This window comes from Gavialis gangeticus, unplaced genomic scaffold (assembly GCF_001723915.1).
Source record: "Gavialis gangeticus isolate Ggan-Ray unplaced genomic scaffold, GavGan_comp1, whole genome shotgun sequence".
NCBI classification, from domain to species: domain Eukaryota; kingdom Metazoa; phylum Chordata; order Crocodylia; family Gavialidae; genus Gavialis; species Gavialis gangeticus.
Genome location: NW_017729025.1, coordinates 130706952 through 130721394, shown reverse-complemented (window position 1 = coordinate 130721394; position 14443 = coordinate 130706952). Strand labels below are relative to the sequence as shown.

Here is a 14443-nt window from a genome sequence, read left to right as displayed (position 1 = left end):
TGAAAGTACTTTTCCACTTGCATTTTAGGGGAAGATAGAATTAAATCCTTATCTTGTGTTAATTTAATGGATTTTTTTGTGTACAGGGGGAAAAAAATAAGAATTCATTATAATTCTATTTTCTGCTGAGAAAAAGAGATACGGAGATACATATTGTATCATGTGTGTATCTGGGATCCTCCGGAAAGCCAGTCTGAGGGGGAAAGGAGTCCAGGAGAGCTGGTTGTATTTTAAAGAAACCTTACTGAGGGCAAAGGAGCAAACCATCCTGACATGCAGGAAGAATAGCAAATGTGGCAAGTGACCAGCTTGGCTTAGTAGACAACGCTTCAGTGAGCTTAAACCCAGAAAGGAAGCTTACAAGAAATGGAAGCTTGGAGAAACAACTGGGGAGGAATATAAGAATATTTCTTGGACATGCAGGGATGAAGTTAGGAAGTCAAACCACAATTGAAGTTGCAACTAGCAAGGGGTGTGAGGTAACAAGAAGGGTTTCTATAAGTTGCCATCAACATCAGGAATGTCAGGGCAAGTGAGAGTCCCTTACTGAATACAGGAGGCATCCCAATGACAGATGATGAGGAAAAGGCTGATGTACTCAATGCCTTTTTTACCTTGGTCTTCACAGGCAAGGTCAGCTCCCAAACTACTGCACTGAGCAGCACAATTTGGGGAGATGGTGAGCAGCCCTCCGTGGTGAAAGAACAGGTTAGGAACTATTTAGAGTTGGATGTGGGGCCAGATGCAATGTATCCAAGGGTGTTGAGGGAGCTGGCTGATGTGATTCCAGAGCTGCTGGCCATTATGTTTGAAAATTCATGGTGATTGGGGATGTCCCAGATGATTGGAAAAGGGCGAATATAGTGCTCAGCTTTAAGAAAGGGAAGAAGGAGGATCCAGGGAACTACAGATTAGTCAGCCTCGCCTCAGTCCCCAGAAAAATCATGAAGCACGTCCTCAAGGAATCCATTTCTAAACACTTGGAGGAGAAAAAGGTGATTAGGAACAGTCAGGATGGATTCACCAAGGGCAAGTCATTCCTGACCAACCTGATTGCCTTCTATGATGAGGTGACTGGTTGTGTATGTGGGGAAAGCAGTAGACATAATATACGTTGAATTTAGCAAGGTTTATGATATGATCTTCCACAGCGATCTTGCAAGCAAGCTGAGGAAGTGTGGGTTGGATGAATTGACTGTAAGGTGGATAGAAAGCTGGTTGGAGTGTCAGGGTCAATGAATAGTAATCAATGGCTCAGTGTTTAGCTGGCAGCCAGTATTGAGTGGAGTGCCCCAGGGGTTGGTCCTGGGGCCAGTTTTGTTCAATATCTTCATTAATGATCTGGAAGATGGGATGGATTGCACCCTCAGCAAGTTCGCAGATGACACCAAGCTGGGGGTGTAGTAGACATGCTGGAGGGTAAGGCTAGGATTCAGAGTGACCAAGACAAATTGGAGGAGTGAGCCAAAAGAAATCCTATGTGGTTCGACAAGGACAAGTGCAAAGTCTGGCACTTAGGACGGAAGAATCCCATGCACTGCTACAGGTTGGGGGCTGACTGGCTGAGCAGTAACTCTGCAGAAAAGGACCTGAAGATTACAGTGGACAGTAAGCTGGATGTGAGTCAGCAGTATGCCCCTGTTGCCAAGAAGGCTAACAGCATACTGGACGGAATTAGTAGGATCATTGCCAGCAGATCGAGGGAAGTAATTATTCTGCTCTATTTTGCTCTGGTGAGGCCACATCTGGAGTACTGTGTCCAGTTTTGGACTCCCCACTATAGAAAGGATAAAAGGATATGGACAAGTTGGAGAGAGTCCAATGGAGAGCAACAAAAATGATTTAAGGGCTGGGGCAAATGACTTATGAGGAAAGGCTGAGGAAACTGGGTTTATTTAGTCAGCAGAAGAGAAGACTGCGAAGGAATTTGATAGCAGCCTATCTGAAGGGTGGTTCCAAAGAAGCTAGACTGTTCTCAGTGTGAAAGATGACAGAACAAGGAGCAATGGTCTCAAGTTGCAGCAAGGGAGGTTTATGCTGGATATTTGGAAAAATATTTTCACTAGGAGGGTGGTGAAGCACTGAAACAGGTTACCTAGAAGTGGTGGAATATCCATCCTTGAAGGCTTTTAAGGCCCAGGTTGACAAAGCCCTGGCTGGAATGATCTAGTTGGAGATGGTCCTGCTTTGAGCAGGGGGTTGGACTAGATGACCTCCTGAGGTCCCTTCCAACCCTAATTTTCTATGATTCTATGTTATATGTTCTGCATCTTGCTATCTTATGTTATTGACTTGCATGTGATTTGTATTTAAAGGGGACCCAAGAGGAAAAACTACAATGAAAACCAAGAAGCTACAGAAGGCACTTGCTTGGTATTGGAGAACCTTTCCTAGAATATTTTTGTTCCTTGTGATTATCATCGCTCTGTTTTCCATTATTTGGAATAAAAACCAAGAAGAATGTAGCTGCTTTAAAATGGTAAACTCTGGTTTAATTACATTTACTAGGTAACTATTAAGGGATGACACATGCATTTATTTCAAACAGAAGTATTAGTTATGAGAACACACACAAAAAACTAAATTCTCCAATTACAAATGTTTTACAAGAAAACCCATTAAGTTTTTCAGTGATAAAAAACCTATTTTTCAGCAGTTAAAACAATATGCAGCTCTTTAATGGCAGCAGTGACCTGCAGTAATCATGCTTTAAATGAAAAAATCTTTTTCCTCTAGAGGAAGAGAGCCAAGGTAATGCTTCTCATACATATTCTTATCAGTGAACTTTGTTGCACAGCTAATGGAGCTCACACTTGCCTTTATAATCATTATTCCTTAAACAATATGAAAAGTTGGACTGATAGTTCTTTTAGCTTCATATTTTTTTATAAAACTGTTCTTCGCATATTTTTTGGATTCTCAGCCCCTTGAGTCCTGATGCAGTGAAGTGCCTTGAGAATTGTTCTGAGCATGTGTGAGAGGTAGGATGGGGAATAGAAGGAAAATTAGGTTACTTACCAATAATGAGGATTAATTAGTTAATGTTTGTAAAGCTCTTTGAAGATGAAAAGTATTATGAGGGCTAAATACTATTAAGTAATTGAAGTTCTTTGACTGACTTTTAGTTGATAGGATAATAGTGGGGGGAGGGACCTGTGTTGCTTGGTTTAACTCTTGTCTTGCTTGACTGTGCGCAGTGTTTTTTGCCAGAACACACCCACAAAGGTGCTGGCCTAGCCAGTGAATCAGAATTGCTGCTAAGGCCATGGGAACATGAAGGGGCTTGTATTCAGGTCTACTCAGACATGAACCTTTCTAGGTCAAATGAATATCAAAATACACCTCATAGATCATGGGTCAAATTTAGACACCCCCCCCCACTCCCCCACTAAAACTAATTACAGAATTTCTTCTGACTTTAACAGGGCTATTTTACCACAAATGTACGGTATCATATATTTGTGAATGTATGAATAATTGCCTGAATAATACCATTCAGTTTCTTCCATGACACTCTTCAGTGAGGGAATTCTGTGTGTGCCACCAAGGCAAAAAAAACCAAACAGAGTGGTCAGTCTTCGAACTCGGGGGGTGGGGGAGGAGATAAGGGGAGTGGGGAGTGAAATGTCAATTTGGACTTCTAACACTAGTATGCTAAGAGAAATACTGGTAATAGCAAATGTGAAAACTTACAAAATATTCAAAGAGGCCATACTGCTTGCAGCTCCTGAGCTTGTTGGTTCAGAGAGAGCTTAAAAAATATTTCAGCATAGCTTTGCATTTTGTCTTGTTGATATAATTGCTCTCTGCAGATGCAATCTGCAAAGTAGTTTCTGAGAGTTAATTAATATTCTTGAGTGACCTGGGGTTCTTATTTTCCTAGCTGAGAATACATTGAAGTTATCTGAAAAGTTGCATTGAAACTTTATTTAAGAAAAATAACTCGATTAGCATACGCCATACAATGATTTTTTAATGCATATAATTCTCAGTCTATGAATTTTTGTGAGGAAAAGTTTCCTAACAGTTGGCTATGAGCTCCATTGAAACATGTTATAAATTGTCCTCCTGTGCCATTGCTCGTTGCTGTAGTGTGTACATAAAAAACTAACAATGTCTTGCCTAGAATGAAGAATTAGCAGGTTTAGAATGATGGCACAGGCAAATAATGTGTCCACTATGTAAAGGAACAATAATGTCTACATTGTATGCTGTATTTAGTCAATCTCAGATATTAGATAATATCTAATATGTTCTTCATTTTTAAGGAAAAAGCAGGAAAGGAAGGAGCCACTCATTTGGAGGCTATTTGTGAGACACTACAGAATCAGAATTTTACTGTAAAAAGAAGTGTGATGGATCCGTTGCCTATTCCATATGAATATCTCTTAGGCTTTCCTCCCACCAGGAAAAGTGAGCATGAGATGACCTCTGGTCATTCATCTCATCTCTTTATTGTCATACTAGAGTGTAAATATAGATGACTAACATGAATAAATTATAACTGTGATTGTGTAGTTTTGCTAAGAGATTGAACAATGGATTTGTATAGGATGGTTTGGACAGGGATGATCCTACCTCAGGCAGGGGGTTGGACTAGATGACATATGGAGGTCTCTTACAGCTCTGCTTCTCTAGTTTGAGATTTGATTAAGATACTGAGTAATTTGTGCTCTCCTGAAACATCCTGAACTACAGGAGAGGGAGAATGTAACATCTTTGCATTTCATTCTATTCGTAGTTTCACTCCGCAGAAACTCAGCTCACTGAAGCTATCCAGCAGGATAGCAAAATTACAGCTGTAGGCTTCAATTCAAAATACTGGACTTGTGTTTAATTTTAGATATGTGACTAATCTAATTGTAGGCTGAAAGATAGATACCTTGCTCAAGAGTTTGACTTACCATTGGCAAAACATAAGGGGCACAACCCAAGGGGCCAGTTCCTATTTAACCCTTCACTCATCTGAGCACTGCATAATTACAATTCCTTGCAGTTACACACAGTTTGGAATTAGATTTTTCCATAGGAGGAAATAGAACCTCTCTGTGCATATACCCATCAGAGAAGGAGACCCCCCCCCACCCTCCCACCTACTTTTTAGCTCAACAGCCTAGTGGCTAGGGAACTAAGGCTCTAGGACCCCCTGACGCCAAGGGGTGTTGAGCTGCCAGCTCACTGAGCTACAAAGCCTTTGAGCTTGTACTCTTCCTCTTGGCCCCACATGTCTATCTCACTTGGCTGCCCCATGAGCCAGCTTCCAAAGATCTGATCACTGGATCAGACTGTATGTCTCATTCATGAATAACAGAGCATTCAGTTTGTGCTACTGTGTGTTCTATAAATAGGGTGACCATATGGGACCATGGGAAATCCAGGACTCTGCCCTGCCCCCGCCCAAGTCAGCGGTGCTGCTATAGGCAGAGGTAGAGGCGGAGTGGCATGGTACACCAGGCAGGAGGGCAGCAATGGTGCCTGCCTGCCTGCTTGCCTGGTGCACCATGCCACTCCACCTCCCTGCTAGACTGCACCCTGTGCCCCTATGATTCCCCCTTCCTTCCAGCCTGGTGCATGTATCCTCTCATCTGGCATGGGGCTGCCCGGCATCTCCTTGGCTCCTGGTTGCAGTGCCTGGAAGGAGGCATGGACTGGTGTGCAGGGGGTGCTAGGCTCTGTGAAGGCCTGGGCAAACAGCACCTCTGCAGCCAGCATGGCCAGGCACATGACTCCACCACTCCTCCATGCCCATCCTGCGCAGGCAGCACATGCAAGCATGGGGTGTGGCACTGACTATAGTTGGGTGGCCTCTTGCTCCTGCTGCTACTGCTGATTGGCCTGGCCAGGCTGGGGCTGCAGACCCAGGGCAGTGCCCACACCTTCCCTCCAAATATAGGTCCCTTCTAGCAGCAGGGTAGGCTCAATGGACTGATGGTGCCCTCATGGCAAGGGTCCAAGCTGCCTTGCTCCAATTTCATTCTGGGACAACACACACACACACACACACACACACACACACACACACATGTGCACGTGCACACCAGCATATGCACACCAGCACATGCACACCAGCACACTCCTCCCACCCCACCCCAACCCAGGCGATCCCTGCCCATCCAGGACTTTGGCTCCCATTTTGACCAACTGGCAGGGATGCCAGGACAGCCTATGAAATCTGGAACTGTCCTGGCCAAACCAGGATGTATGGTCACCCTATCTATAATACTACTTAATCATAATGTTTGAGAGAAGTGTGATGGACATTATGTGCATATAGTGGAATGAAAAGTACCTTATTTACTTGATTCTAAGATGAGGTTTTTCCCCCATTCAACACAGGAAAAACAAAGCCTCACTTTAGAATCAAGTGTTACAGCTGGAAGGTAGGAGAAGCAGCTGTTCAGGGAGTCCAGCTGGGGCAGGGACAGCATCAGCACTGTGCAGATTCCTGTTTCCAGCATCTGCTCCCTATCCAGTTCCCCTTCCCCACTCCCCTTGTCTCCCTCGCTGGCAGGAAGCCAGGCAGGGAAGGAGAAATCTACACTCTGTTGCTGTGGTCTCCAGCCAGCTGTGCTTCCTGTAGAGCATCTCCTCACAGCTCCTAGCTGGAGCAGTCTGACTCACCTACAGCTAGGGTGACCATACGTTCCAGTTCACCCGAGGCAGTCCTGGATTTCAAAGGTTGGTCCTGGCCAGTTGGCAAAAATTAAAATGAGAGTCCTGGAATTGTAGGGGTGCAGGGTGCAGTTTGGTGGGGAGGTGGAGCAACATGGTGCTCCAGGTAGCTCCATCTCCCAACCGGACTGTGCCCATGTCCGTGACCACTGGCTTCTGCCACTGCTTGCAGCAACACTGCTGACTTGGAAGTAGAGGGGGCACTCAGTGTCCCAGGTGTCCTGGATTTCCTTATGGTTACCCTAGCTCTAGCAGGGATGGGGGAGCTCCAGAGCTAATTCTGCCCTGCACTGCAGAAAGCAGCTATGCAGGAAGCCCAGCTCAGCAGTGTGCAGATAATTCCTTTGAGCCAGCTCCCTCCCAGCAGGGTGTTGGAGCAGGGAAGCAAGCAGGCAGGGAAGGAGAAATCTGCTCACTGCAGAGCCAGGGCTCCCAGTATAGCTGCTCCTGCCAGTGCAGGGGAAGAGTGGCTCTGGGGCTTTCCCTGTGCCCAGATCAATGGGGGAAGCAGTGGAACAAGGAGGTAGCTGGGGTAGTAAGTAGTAGGGGTGAAGTGGTGAAGAGATAGGCACCAGGGGGACAAGAGGTAGAGGGCAGACTGCCTGCTCCCCTGCCCCTACTTTACCCCCTGCTTTCCCACCACCTGTTCTCTACCCCTGCTTTCCTCCTGCCTGCCCCGACTCTGATTTCCCTGCTGCTTTCTCCCTGTCACAGCATTCCTTCCACAGCAGTGAGGGGGACAAATTTAAGACAACCGCCCAATAATTAGATTCTGTACATGGAAAGTTATAACACATTTATAATATTCCATATATAGAATCTACTTCTTGGGGGGGTTGTCTTAAATTCAGTCATCTTGGATTCTGGTAAGTATGTCATATTTATATTGAATGTGGAATTTGTAACAGGGTAGATACAGGGGTACATGTTTTCTTGAGCAACTAGAATTTCTAAAAGGAGACATGAGGCCAAAACAGATGAAACAGATAGGGACTATAATTTCCTTAGACCCCATCATTACATCACCAGGGGAAGAAGAGCTTATAAGAGGGGAAAAAAGGAGCATGTAAATTATTATTTCTGTTTCCACCTTTTGTAGAATACTTGTCCATTGGAATCTCCTCCATACAAGAGAAGAATAGAAAATACCTACTGAAGACAATTGAATCCATTTTTAAACGTTCCAGCCCAGTGGATTTAAAGGAGATGGTCCTAGTTGTCTACTTGGCAAATAATCATTTTTATCTAAATAAGAAAACAGCTACAGATATTAAAGATGAATTTACCTCGTATATTGAGTCTGGAAACCTTCTTGTTATATACAGTTCATTAGCCAGTTACCCATCTTTAGAAGGCCTAAAAAGAAGCTTCTTTGATAAAGAGAAAAAAATTCAGGCCAAGTCAAAACAGAATGTAGACTATGCTTATTTAGTTAACTTCTGTGCCAGTCTTTCTCACTATTATTTGATGTTGGAAGATGATGTGATTTGTGCCAATGGTTTCTTTTCAGTAATACGACAATACATAGAAGATAAAAATGAGCCTTGGACTACAGTAGCCTTTTCCAAGCTGGGCTATATAGGAAAACTCTATCACAATGAAGATCTTCCCAAATTGGCACGATTCCTGTTGATGTTTTATTCTGAGATGCCTTCTGACTGGCTCTTGGAACTTTTCTACCAGTCCAAAGCTCAGAAAAAAATGATTACCTTCACACCTTCTCTTTTTCAGCATATTGGTAGAATTTCTTCGTTCCACAATGTAGAAAATATATTTAAAGATTCAGAGTTCCATGAAGATTTTGGGGATTTTGGAGACTTCATTGATGCTTCCTGTTACACAGACATAGCAGTATTTCAAGATTACCTGGCTCAAGAAGTATGCCCACCTGGAAGAGGTTTCTTCTGGGGGAAGAATGTAACAACAGGGAAAACTTTCACCATGATTTTTCAAACACCTATCATTCCTCTGAGGATTCAGATTTATACAGGATCAACTAAATATCCTCAGGACATTCTTCATTCTGGTTATGTAGAAATGGGTAAACTGAAAACAGAAGAAAATGGTACTGTAACATGCAAGTATTTCAGAAAAGTAGGAGATTTTCACATTGGACAGTTTGAAATGGACAACTATGAGGCTTTGTCGGAGCAGATTGACTGCCTTCGAATACAAGTAACAGGTACACAAAAGGAATGGCTAAGAATAAGAAAAATAAATATTTGGGTTAAGAAGGATTAATTATGGGTTAAGATTTGGATTCTATACACAAATTTGAATTTGCCACTTATGCTCAAATATGTTGTGAAGGAATCCGTATTTTATTTTACTGTATAAAAATCCCAGAGTTATATGACAAAAGCAACTGTTTCACCAATACACAAACAAAGCCAGATCTGAGAGGCATTTCTGGCTAAAACACACTGTTATGCAATTTATTAAACTTTTTTCTCCATAATGTAATTGTGTCTATGAAAGCTGATTGGTAGTAGAAGTCACTTATGCACCCACCCTTAAGCATGCCTGATCCTCAGATGTACTCAGCTGCTCATCTGTATCCATGTCCATCTTTTATACAAAAACAAATACTATTCAGCTGCTTCCTAACCTTATAGGTGCTTAAGTTTTCACCCAGAATTTGCAAAGCCACTTAAGTACTGGTGCTGCCCCATAATTATAAGCTGACAGCTGGAGGGCTGGATGCAGGTCACTGACAGAAGAAACAGCACACTCCCATGAATAGTGCTATCCATCCCCTGAGGGTTAGGGCACACATTCTCTACCCATTTGTTCCTGCACCAACACTTCTCTGTTATTTAATAGGGTTTTTTTCCTCCATTGTGTTTATCTTCTAATTCATGTCAAAAGGTGCAGACAGAAGCAGTGGCGGATTTATGGATAGTGGAGCCCTGTGATCCAAGCAGGGAGTGGTGCCTTGTCTCCCACCCCACGGCGCGTCTGTGGGGGAATTAGCACAGTACACTGGCTGTGGGGAGGGGCGGCACCCAGAATTTCTGGCCAGAACTCCTGAAGAAGCCCACAACCTGTTGGGCAGAAGGGAGGGCCACAAACCAAACATGGGCAGCTCTCTGGCCAGGGGCTGCACCCCCCCGCCTCCAGGCGGTGGTGGCAGTGGTGGTGGTGGGGCCCCCACTCATTGGGGGCCCCATGCCACCTCATGGTTTTTTTCACAGTAAATCTGCCACTGGACAGAAGTTACAATTTTCACCTGATCTGGCCCCTGAAAGTGCTTTGCAGCCATGACCAAACACAAATGCACAGCTGTGGAGCACTTTAAAAGGTCCTGATCCTGCAAAAATCTGAACCCTCATTGCATGAGGTAAAGATATAAAGATGCTCGACACTGGAGCACCTTTACTAACTTGTGTCTGCATGCACCAGAAACAGGGCTGGGCTGACACAGCTCAGCCCTGCTCCTGGCACTGTCTTCAGAATGGAAGGTTGGAAAGGGAGCACAGGGACATGGGTGACTGATGCCTCCCGAATCTAGAGGAGCACCAGATCATTGACTGGGGGGGGCAGTCCCTAGGGGCTGATCTCTGAGCCCGAAATCACCAGCAGTGAAACCAGAAGTGCACTTCTGCCGACATATCCAGTTTCACGGCTAGTATTTCCAGGGGGTGCATAGCCAATCTCAAGGGGTGCATGTGCACTTGTGTGCACCCACTACTTGTTGCAAATGCACAGGGAACTTCGACTGGGGTTTTTTCAACTGGTGTTGGAGAATGGGGTAGGTGGACTGGAGCATCCCCAAGGTAGGAGGACTCCAATTCACCTACCCCACCCTCCAGCACTGGTTGGGGAACCCCCAGAATGAGCTCCTTCCTATCCCTATCCCTATCCCCTGCCCCATTCTGAAAACAGCACCAGGGTTGAGAGGGGGTAGGGGGGATTGCTAGGGGAGAATGGCTGCAGGCTCACAGCTGCTCTCATAGGCAGCAGAAGCCTTGGGCTAACGGGGCTTAGCCCTTGCAGACACAGGGCAGTGGTGGCAGTGCAGAGGGCTGCAAGGCAGTCTGGGTGTAGGCTCTGGGCAGTGGCAGCAGGGGACATATACAAACACAGACATGTGGCTACGGCCTGCACACAGCCAGGATTGCAGCCTGACCACTTGTGGAGCACTGACCACAATAGCAGGCAAATTTGTGAAGGCGAAGGGGTCTGGGAGGGGAGCAGATCGAGGCCCCCACAGTGAGGGAGGGACTGGGACAGAGACAGGGGCAGGGGTGAATGGGTCCCTGGGGTGGGTTGTGGGATGGTTGGTGCCTGGGCCACTTGTCCAGGGGTGCGGGGTGCTCCTGTCGCTGAGTGTACCCTGGGGAAGGAATGGGGGGGTGCGTGCCCACTGGATTTGTGCATGGAGTGCCTGCTGCACACTGAGCTCTATGCCCTACTGCCTCTGCCTCAGGAGCTGTATGATGCTATGTGCCTGCTGCCACTGGGCAGGCAGGGTACATGGCGCAGCCCGGTGTGGCAGGCACATGGCATCACGCAGGTTATGAGGCAGCAGCAGTAGGGCACAGAGCCCACTGCACAACAGGCAACCTGCCTCCACCCCATGCACAAATCTGGGGGCCACATGCCCCCCATGCCTTCCCCAGGGTGTGTGCAGTGGTGGGAGTCCCCCCTCCCCCCACACCTGTGGACAAGCCATTCGGACTTTGACTGTCCCACGACCGAACCCATAGGCCCATTTACCCCTGCCCCTGCCTCTGCCCCACTCCCTCCCTCACTGCGGAGGCCTCGATCTGCCCTCCCGTACCGCTTCCCTCTCTCCCCACCCCTTCCCCTCCACAGACTTACCTGCTGGATGGTGTGTGTCTGTGTCTGTATCTGTGCGTATTCAGCACCTCCACACCAAATATTTTCTCTCTCCGCCTATGGCTGCTCTAAACTGTAGCTTGATCTTCCAACCCCCAGGACTCAGCAGGAAATGTCTGCTGGGTCTGGTGGATAGTTGTAATGCATGGCGTTTCCTGCAAAGCATCATGAGTTACAACGGGGAGCTGTTGTTCTTTCTGCACCTCAAGTGCAAGCCTGTTCCTTTTTCTGACATGCTAACTAAGTTAAGTTCATTTAGTCTACTTTTTTCAATGCATATATCTACAGTCTCTAAATTCTCATCATCTTTGCCTTTCTTCAGTGGTTAAATATGTATATGTATCTTTTTCCACTACTTTATTATTTTTCTCTGTTCAAGAAGCACTTACAATAGGCGTCTATGTCTACACCAGAAGTTATTCCCCAGACAGGAATTTATAGCCCACACATATTTACTCCATTCTTTTAAGGACTGGGGGGAAGCTGCTTAATATCTGGATGTGTTCAGAGATTTCTCTCCATTAAAATACAACAGCATTTCAATGACGGTTGTTTTCCCCACTCTTCCCTTACACCAGTGATTCTCAACCATGATGCTGTGATACCCTGAGGTACATTGCCTTGAAATCCTTTCAAGGGTGCTGTGGGGTGTCACATAGTGTTAACTGTGTTAGATGTACAAATGTGATTCACAAGATAAACCCAGAGATTTCAAATAGGAATCCATAGTGTTAAAACACATTCCGGTCTTATGGGTGCCTGTAGACGAGTGGAGAGACTGCTTTGACACACTGTAATTACACAGCATCAGAGCAGACTTAATTACTTAGCATGCCTCCAGCAGCCTCCATGTCTCATGTATCAGTGTCCCCGCACTTCAAAATGGCAGCTGTGGCACTTTAGCTAAAGCTCGTCAAACACTTGTAATAAAAGTGATGCTGTAGGCTCTTTAATGGATTCATCTAATTAAAGTACCCCCTCAGCCCTGGAGCATGTGTAAAAACACTCTATAAGGTCTTTGCAATGGAAGTACTGCTCTATTATTTTTCTGTAGCCAAAGAAACACCCAAGTGGAAATTTCAGAGCTGGTATTTTCTGCAGTGTGTTGAAACTAAAAATATTGAAAACCGATGCATTATGTACTACAGTGATACAGTAGAGGGCAGCAGAGCTTCATTACCTGTCTCTTACAAACTGACCAGAAGCTAGCTACCATATTTATAAAATCAAGCTAACAAAAAATAGATAGCTAATTAAAATAATATTACTTGGAAGAGTAGCTGCATTATTATAGCAGCCAATGCTTTACCCTATTATTCTTTGCTATCAAAAGTTCGTGTAGTACATATTTACTATAAAGATTCAATCTAGCGGAGTAAAGTAGATTTGTAGATGTAAGAGATCCAAAAACTTTAATGTGTGGTTGATATCAGTGTCACAACTTGGGGCCTTTATTTGAAAAACTTAACATTTTTCTATATTTGACATGCTGCTCTTATCTGGGCATGTCAGCTGCTTTAAATTGTTACTTTACAGGGGTAGACTTAATGTGTTAATTAAGGAATAGTATTTCCATTTTAGGAAACTGAGTTACAACAGTTTAAATGACTTTTTCTGACCACGGAGCCAATTTCCCAGCCAGCGGATCATGGTGGACCCAAGGCCACAATTGGCCAGTTTTGCCAAAAGGTGATCATGGGATACCAGATCGAAGGCTTTTTTGAAGTCAAGATATATGACATCAATTTCTTCTCCCTTGTCCAGGTGATAGGTCACCTGGTTGTAGAAGGAAATGAGATTGGACCTACCTGCAACAAACCCGTGCTGGCTATCCCTCAGGATGTTGGCATCAGCCAGTCCATTAAGGATGGCCTCTTTAATAAACTTTTCTAAGATCTTCCCCGGGATAGAAGTCAGGCTGACGGGCCTATAGCTAGCCAGATCCACTTTCCTCCCTTGGTATTTTAAAAGATACCAAGCCTTCAACAGCATCCAGGTTATCCTCTGGGGGCAGGAGGGGGCAGGGGGAACAGCTCTGTTGCTGGGGAGGTATGGGGAGTGGGGGGTCTGTGTTTGTTGAGGGGAATAAAATGCTTTTCTGAAAACTGTCTGCAACAAGGGTGGTGGTGGGGGTGAGGGGGCTGAGGGTCTGTAGCTGGCCATGCAGGTGGCCTACACTGCAGAATGCAGGAATTGAAGGTTGGCCACCGCCTCTCACACCCAGTGCCCTGGTCCCCCCTGACAAGTGAGTGGCCCAAGGAGGTCCTAGAAGGTGGCCCGGGTCATTTGGAATGATTCCAGTCACTGCTCTTGGCCTAGGTGCTCTGGTCAATGTGCAGCCACCAGTCCTGGCTAGCCAGGCAGGCCCACAGGCAGTGGAACAGGAGACCCAGGAGCACGTGGATGGCACTGGTGGTGGTGTCCAGGTGCACATTGTTGGCATTCCTGCCAGGGTCTGGGCAGCAGCACAGGGTCTGGGCAGCAGTAGCATGGGGGCAGAGGGCCTGGGACATTGCAGTGAGCTGGGTAATGCTGGGGGGCCACCAGGGCAGAGACTGAAATAGGCCAGGTGGCAGTCACCACTGTGATACAGCAGGGCAAACAGTGTGGCAAGCAGGAGCCCAGGGCACTGGGCATCACTGCAGGGGCCTGGGGATGGAGCAGGCATGGCATGGTAGGCATAGCCTCTGTAGGCTCTTCATGCTACTCTGGGCCAGGAAGGCAGGTAGCCAGGGAACAGCATGTGGGACTGGCTTTTAAAGGTGGCCTCTGGCTGCAGGCAGCTGTGTCTGGAGCCTCCAGCTCTCCCTGCCTGCTGCAGGGGACTGGTGCAGGGCCAGAGGGGCCAGGACCAGACTGCCACCAGGAGCAGCAAAACTGCTCCTAAATCCCCACACATCTAGATGCCTGCCGGGGGGGGGGGGGGGGG

The 14443-nt window shown here is 46.1% G+C and overlaps 1 protein-coding gene across 1 annotated transcript in view; it reads left to right on the top strand.

Annotated features, from left to right (window-relative positions):
* Nucleotides 1-9069, top strand: part of LOC109299068 (alpha-1,3-mannosyl-glycoprotein 4-beta-N-acetylglucosaminyltransferase C-like) — a 16761-nt gene extending 7692 nt beyond the window's left edge. The window contains exons 2-4 of the mRNA XM_019519561.1: nucleotides 2316-2479; nucleotides 4269-4413; nucleotides 7772-9069. Of these exons, the coding sequence (XP_019375106.1) occupies nucleotides 2316-2479; nucleotides 4269-4413; nucleotides 7772-8913 (1451 nt within the window). The 3' untranslated portion in view covers nucleotides 8914-9069. The remainder of the gene's footprint in view (nucleotides 1-2315; nucleotides 2480-4268; nucleotides 4414-7771) is intronic.
* Nucleotides 9070-14443: the final 5374 nt, after the last annotated feature.